Source organism: Rhea americana, unplaced genomic scaffold, assembly GCF_003343005.1.
Source record: "Rhea americana isolate MKP2758 unplaced genomic scaffold, rheAme1 scaffold_12, whole genome shotgun sequence".
Lineage (NCBI taxonomy): Eukaryota > Metazoa > Chordata > Aves > Rheiformes > Rheidae > Rhea > Rhea americana.
In genome coordinates, this window is record NW_028185261.1 from 8,798,135 (window position 1) to 8,805,998 (window position 7,864).

A 7,864-nucleotide genomic window follows, 5' to 3' on the forward strand; every position below is an offset into this window, starting at 1 on the left:
AGGGAATCCAGTTCAAAAGGGTACAAAAAGACTGCAGTTAAATACTTTTTAATTTGCTTCTAAAACTTTGTTAGGAGTCAAAGAGATCTTTTTATCGTTGAAAGACTGAGCTCTTCTGCAACAATTTATTCATCTGTTTAAAAATAATGTGAGGCATGAATAGTGAACATGAAATGGAGATTTCAGATTTTTGTCTGTGTGGCTTCATTCACATTTTAACCTTCTTCCATGAGTATGCCTTAGTGCTGCCATTGCTCAATCCCTCTTTAAATTGTTAACTGATATGTTTACTTTTACTGCAGAGTTAACTTAAGTTATAGCTTAGGTGTTGCTCTTAACTTGAGTCTCATCCACGTGCAACAGTAGCAGCTCATTTCTTTTTAAATGTGTCAGCTGGTTTCTAGGGTGCCAGATGGTAAAGCATGCAGACCAAAAAAGCACCAGCTGAAGACAAGAATTTTAGCACAGGCCAGCTCCAATGAGGGTGTAGAATCAGAAGTATTATTTCAGTGCTGCTGCCTTCCTTCAGTTTAGTTTAATCTGGCAAAATTAATTTGAAGGTTAGGTCTGCAGTGAATGTGTAGTTGTCTGTTTCTGGGGAGTCATATGCTCAGAGTTCTGTGCTTCTGGTCCTGTGTTTGGCTGCTTACCCCATCTCTTGCTGCTCCTTGTTCTTCCTCCTAGTCCATTTCCAACATTTCTCATACAAACCTAATGTGCAATTGTAGTTACCATAAATYTAGATGTAAACTGAATGTTTGCTGGTTGTAAAAAACATAACCTTCTAGGTATCTTGATTATTTGCATGMATAAAAACTTAAGTATTTGTGTTGTTGGAACAACATTCCTAAATTTGTTTGCCATTGCAATCACGTTTTTCATCAATTTCAGTGAATTTTGACTTCTGAGTGAATTAATGAATTTGTCTATAGTACAAAATTGAAATACAGGTAGCCAAAACATAGATTTTTTTTGAATTTGTAGTTGATTGAGTTCATTTGATGTCAACATGGGCACATGAGCCCATTCTGAATGGGGTAATTTAGACTAGAAGGACTGTCTATCTAATACAAGAATACTACTTCTGGGGCTAGCTTGTTTAGAGCCAGCAAAAATTCCAAGCAGTAACTAGGTAAAGAAATTGTTTTATAAGCTTCCAGTCTGTATATTCTGTTCCTTTTTTTTAAGTTTAAGCAGTCTTGTAAAATCTAAAGAAAACAGCAATGGAGTAACTTTTCGATCTGGAGCAGATGTGAATATGGACATAGGAGCTGCTGGGTTTGGAGCTGACTCTGCTATAGACAGAGCTATGCAGATGGTAAGGCCTAGTTCTGAAATATTTTTTAAAAAATGTTTTCTTTTAATTTCACTGTCAGCTGGTAGAGGGAAGTCTTTTAGGTAAGAAAGACAGTGAAGTAGTAAATGTTTTTTAGAAGAAGTGAACACTGGTAGATTATTTTCCAAAATGGATTTTTGTTAATTGAAAGCAAGAACAAACACAAACTGTTCTCCAAAATAATGTGACTCTCTCTTCTCAAGATTCATGTGGTAGAAGTGGAGTCGATTACTCCCTTGTAATATTTCAGGATATTCAGGGAATATACAGGGAATGAATAGACAAATTAAAGTATTGTAACGAGGAAATTCATGATGGCATTTCGTGTTCTGTGGAACTGTTGGAATGTGTATGTTAGCAACTTCAGAGGTAAAAGTCACACCTAACCACAGGATAAACTACTTTGCACAATGAATTATAAACTTGGTGAGCTTGTTATTTAGCAAGTTTCAGCAAATCAGTTTYAGCAAATCAGAATTAGATGTACAACTCTACTTTATCCATGTTTTGTTATGCATATCTGAGAAATAGCACAGCTTTCTGTTTKCTGTAACGTTCTATGGGGAGAGAAAAAAGTATTTCCCTCTTTACCATCATGAGTATAATGCACATAAGATCTTCACTTCTAGGAAGCAGATCACAGAATATGTTAGAATAATGTGCACCTGCTGCAAAGTCCATTCTGGAAACACCCTCAACTTTTTCGAAATTAAATCACAAACTTAACTGGCAATGAGTTAATATAAAATAAAATGGCCAGTGAAGAAGATAAGCCCATGATATACATGTGTGACGTTTTTTCTAGACAAAGAAACACATTCATTGTTAAAACTAAATGCTTTTGTAATGAGACAATCATATGAACATTTCAGTGAACACTGGCAAATAGCCTTAGGATTGAATGTTACCTCAGATCTTTTTCATGCATAAAAAACTTTATGGTACTTTCCATTTTCTGGCCTAATGTTGACATATACTGAAGTCTAAGTGGTACTTTTTTTTCCATTGCTAACAACAGTCAGGTCTGGATACAGGCTAGTTCTACCTAAGCAGTGTTAATTCTACAGAATCTCCCTTTGTATTCTTACTATGAACAAAAAATTGTACAGTTCACTGGGAAAGAATTTAAAGGGTTTTGCATRTTGTTTTATTGTTTGTTAGATTTTGCATAAGTATGTGAAAGTAAACACATATTGTCTCCTGAAATGAAGAATTAGACTAGAAAGCTATTCCTGGGAATATGGAGGTGTTTACTAAATTGTAATTTTTAGCTTTTTTTTTTTTTTTTTTTCCTCCCTTCGCAGAATGAAAACTTTGCAGTGGAGTCAGGGAAACAACCAATCACATTTGAAAATCCGATGTATGCAACTAGAGATAGTGGAGCCAGTGGAGCAAGTGCTGCTACAGTGGCTCGACCAACACATGTAAGAGAAACCAGGGTTTGTTTTYTACCTTTCCTTTTCCTTACAACCTTACATTCCTTCTTTGCAACTGATTTTTCTTCTTCTCCTACAGGTAACAGCAGCTGGTAGTGAGGAAAATGAAAATTTTGAAAATCCTGTGTATGCCTCTGTAATATCTGCTAGTCCGAAGGAACCTTCTCAGAGTTCAGATGTACCTCAGGTAATATGATAATACTTAAAATTTTTCAGAAGAGTGTTAGTTAATTATTTGTTTTGTTGGTCTGTATGTCTGAAATGCTGTAGAGCAGCCTTATTTGTTTRTGTTCCAGATCAGGAAAGTTGAATTATTAGGGAAGCTGCAATATGACTTTACTTCTCTTTAAATAATGGCCGRTAATCTGCCTCAAGTCTAACTGGGCCATGCTTAAGGTTTGTRAGAGCTGGTCAGGAAGAGTTGTTTTGATGAGATAAGAAAGGAGAGCAAGCACAGAATGGGTCAGGGCACACTGTAAGCATATATAGGGATTCAAATGTGTCTTCTGCCTGGATCACCCAAAGATTCTGAAGAGATTAGAGTGGAGCAGAAGGTTTTCTTTCACTATTTAAGGTGCTTCATTTTGAGGGCAAGTATTAAGTCTGAAAATTATAATTGCTCCCCAGTGGAATGATTGTAACTGAGGGTTTACTTTGACTCAAGGTATATGATACTTTTAACAAACATTCATATAGCCCTAATGAATTGTATTTTAATAGAAGCAGCAGAATATAATATATTTTTTGTAAAATATGAAAAAAAAGAGAGAAACTATATTTTGGTTTAAAACAGTGAAAACCCCTTTCTTTTTGGTAATGAAAATTCAAATAAGACATTTAGTCCAAGCATAAAGTCATCATTTTTTTTCACTTCTATTTGTAATTTTTCAATAYTTAGAACTGCTAGCAGGTCCTTTTAGGGCATTTGTTCTATGTATTGTTACAGGATATTTTAACAATTAAGTTAAAAGTATTGYCTCATCTAGACTATTTGTGTGATTCATGGAAGATACGTTTTTTGTATCTGTATATCCATCTGAATGATCTGACAGTGGCTTGTTTGCAGGACTGCATTTTCACATACATCACCCACTGAAATAGCACCTCTGAGTTTTGAAATATTAGCTCTCATCAACCTGTCACTGTACCACTCTCTCCCTCAGTAATTTCTCTTGTGTTGTGTTCAAGACAGCTTTTTTCTTCTTTGACCTGTTTGTATAATGATAGGCTTTCATGAATAAATACGGTCACTTTTATTGGCTTTTGACCTAGCCTTTTGGTACTACTTAAATAACCATAACTGGTTGTCTACCAGAGAGGAAAGTTGGGTCCTRTGCTTAACCGTTACTGATGTATATTGGTTTACCCTGGACACATTAAATGACCACTTTCCTTCCTTCCTACCCTCTGTCTTTTTTAAAATGTATATTTTTGGGGGAAGATGCCTTGAATAATGGAGCCCTCATTTCTCATGAAGTCTTGATACTCTTACGAATAAATAAAGGCTATAAACAGTAAAAGATAAAATAGTTTAAATGAGATAATTTGAATGACATGGCACAGTGTTTAAATAGGTAATCTGGAACAACTCATATAGGATGGCTTAAAGCTTACTTCAATAATCTGATAATAAAAACCTAATTTATTTTCTCCTTTGGCAGAAACATCTTTTGAATAACTTCGTGAGGCTAATTGACTAGTGAAAGAGTAAAAACTRTTTAAAGAATTATGGTATAAACGGTCATTTCAAATATGATTTTGGATTTTTCTATGCTTTTCATGATGAGTCTCCAAAGCAGTTCAAATAAACAACATTYATACTCCCATCTACAGAAAACAGAATGTAAACAATGCACATTTTTCCCTGTGCATATCGTTTTTCACCCTAAAGATTGWAAGGGTTCCTAAAACTACAGCAGGCCTTGAAATATTTAAAGGAGCTAACTAATTAGCAATACAGCATAGCAATATGAGAACATCTGTCTGAAACCACTGAGTTAGCACAGAATACAAGTGAAATTGAAAACACTTCCAACAACAGTGCTGTCATTTTGCAGAGAAATGGTGAGAAAAATGTGTAAAGTTTTAATAATTTTTGTATTTCAGGAATCAAAATGGAGTTTCTTCAAGAGAAAACTGAAACAAAGCACTAATTTTGAAAACCCAATATATGCAGAGGTATTGTTTCGTATTGTATATGTTTTTTCTCAGCCTGTACTGTTCAGCTAATGTACTACTGGACTTTGTTCTTGCTTTCCAAGGATAAAGATTGTGGATAGATTCTGCTCCTAAGCCTAGGTCAAGATGGGCCTGAGGTAGTTACCAAGTCCCAGGCAGTGTAGTGCACTCAGCAGGTGCCCACCTCAGGAAGCCCTGCTGCATTGCCCACCTCAGTTCTCCCAGCCCAAGCACTGGATCTCAGATGTTGCTTTCAGCTTGCTGGTGCAGTCTGGTACGGCTCAGGGTCCCAGGGCAAGTGAGAGGCTCTTGTATTGCAACTGAGAGTAAAATGTCTTAGTAGTGCTTCTCAGTTGTTACTTCAGCACTTCACAAAAATTTAACAGTTCTACATATGGCAGCACTTTTTTTTTCCATCCAGCCCAGCCCATGAGTTGGTTCTTTTAAGACAGTACRTCAGCTGGTGGTGTGTGTGCTATAGAAGAATTCTCCCATGGCCAAGTATGAAGTTCCTGGGTTCTTCTACTCACTTGAAAAAGGTTGGATTAATTGGCTCATCTTAAAAATTTCCAAAGTACCTAATGACTGAAGAACCCTAGTCTCACAGTCATATGACAAATAGTAGCTACCTCTTGCAGAGACTGAGGTTTCTATTGCTTGAACAAGATGAGAGGGAGAAAGTTTGTAAGCCAAAGTTTATTTCCCCAGTACTAATGGTTTTAACTACTCACAAACCAAACCAGCTACCACTGTTACCCACACTCATATACTTGCATATAGACCTATGAAGTTWCTCCTGACATAAAACATTAAAATGAAAGTTGCTGCATGCAGAGTAAGTTTGCAGTAATGTATTTTCTCAGCTGTGCTGAGGTGGAATTAGCATTTAAGTGTTGATTTGCAGAAATAAGGTATACATTACACTTCAGCAAAATATTTGAATATTTATTCAGCACTTCTAAAAGTTAAGGCTGGGTATTTTGTACATTAGAAGGTAAGTTTGAATTTTATTGTTTCAGATGGAAAAGGAACAGCAGCAGGACACAGAAAACGTTTCTACCCCTTCTTCTTCACTGCCTCCTAAGATTACCCTGAAGAGAGASCAAGCATTAGCTTACACAGCAACAGAGGATACGTTTAAAGATACCGCCAATCTTGTTAAAGAGGACTCTGTTGTATAAGTAGGTAACTGATTTAGGGAAAAATTAGACACATCCATTTGCACATATATTTTTTATAACAGAAGAAGGTTCACATTCAAATGCTTTATAAAAATATATACACCTTTCAGCCAGTGGCTGGAGATGTATGTTGAAACTATGCCTTGTTTTTTTCCTTTTGGTTTGTTTTTTTTGCAAATGCCAACTGCTATTTTTATGAACAATTATCATGATGTACTATATGTATATCTTTGCACTGAAGCTGTCTGAAAGTAATGTATATTGTACATGTGTAAATTTTTGAAAGATTATCTTGTTGATACTGCTAGTAGAAATCTGTATGGAATTGGGTGCATCTTTAGAGATGAATTCATTATATAAATGCTTAAACTAAAAAAACAAGGCAAATATAGGAATGTAACAGATATGCAGGATCTTTAGAATGTATATTTATAACAGCACCTTCAAACACTTGCACTGGTGCATCTCTACACCTATTTTATGTACTACTGTATGTAAAAATGGGTGTGTCTGTTTATCTTGTGTTAAGCAAAAGTTGGAAAAGTCTTAGTTATGCTGAATAGTTACCTGTGCAAAACATTGTTCTTGTAATATTTTGTCTGACTGAGATAGAATCGTTTCCTCTCAATCTGTAAGACATCTACTTTTCTTCTAGGTTCCAATTAAAATATTCCATTAATAGTGTTCTTAAGATCTGATATATTTAGATTTTAGTGCCATGAGTAATTTCATACATAATTTAATGAGAATTTCTCCTGCTCGTTARTGGAATAGCTCTGTTGTTGGCTGGAGTCTCTGGAAGTAGTTTGTACTTTTAAATGAAATAGCTAGATTTCTATAATGCCTTATTTCCAAACAGCAAAATACAGAGATATTGGTTCATTTAAGAAGTGATTCAGGTTTTTTAATGTGAAAATTTAATTTTATTGACTATTTATTTCCTGAGGTGGACATTAATAGAAAGGGAAACAGTTTTTACTGATGCAGTCTTCATACTTACCTGGTTATTTCCGTAACCTTCTGTCAGAATGTACTGTATGTCTTACTAGCTTTTCTGTTAATTAGCCAAAGTAGTTTCCACAACATGAACCATTCAAGGAGAGTCTGAGTACCACTTCAGGAACAATGTTATTCAGCATTCCTGGCTAGCTACTCATATATTTTAAAGATTTMTAAATTTCTAATCATTAAGACTTCTGCTACTTGATTGTTTTATACTCAAGTTCTCAAAATACATACTGTTTCTATTAGAAAACTTGTAATTACTTTGCAACATACTTTGATTAGAAAAGACAACTGGAAAATGATGCTGCTGAATAAATCTAATAAAGGTATTATTTTATCATATTCTAATTCCATAATTTTTTGTATCTARGCACTATGCACTTCTGTCATTCAGTGTGGAGATTGTGGTGCACTCAGAGGAAAAAAACAGTACTTTAGATAAARTCAAATAAGAATAGTGTTTACTGCTTCACACAACTTTGTGAAGTAGTTGAGGTAATGTAACTGCAGTTTTATCACTGTAAGTGTGAAAACTTTGCACACATTAAATAAACCAGCCCTTGAGGCAGGAAGTTATTAGTAGTGATTATAGAAGACTTTGAGATAGTCCGAACTTAATCGATCAGAATCTTAGTTTGATAAGCTTTTGTGTCTCAGTGCTTTAATTTAGGAAATTTCTTAGAACCTGAGACACAGCATACTCTGTAAGGCTATGAGGAAGGATTTCT

At 35.1% G+C, this 7,864-nt stretch overlaps 1 protein-coding gene across 1 annotated transcript in view; it reads left to right on the forward strand.

The window, feature by feature from the left end:
• LRP2 (LDL receptor related protein 2) overlaps window positions 1-6,313 on the forward strand; it is a 126,751-nt gene extending 120,438 nt beyond the window's left edge. The window contains exons 75-79 of the mRNA XM_085323482.1: window positions 1,189-1,318; window positions 2,641-2,760; window positions 2,852-2,959; window positions 4,879-4,950; window positions 5,970-6,313. Of these exons, the coding sequence (XP_085179608.1) occupies window positions 1,189-1,318; window positions 2,641-2,760; window positions 2,852-2,959; window positions 4,879-4,950; window positions 5,970-6,131 (592 nt within the window). The 3' untranslated portion in view covers window positions 6,132-6,313. The remainder of the gene's footprint in view (window positions 1-1,188; window positions 1,319-2,640; window positions 2,761-2,851; window positions 2,960-4,878; window positions 4,951-5,969) is intronic.
• Window positions 6,314-7,864: the final 1,551 nt, after the last annotated feature.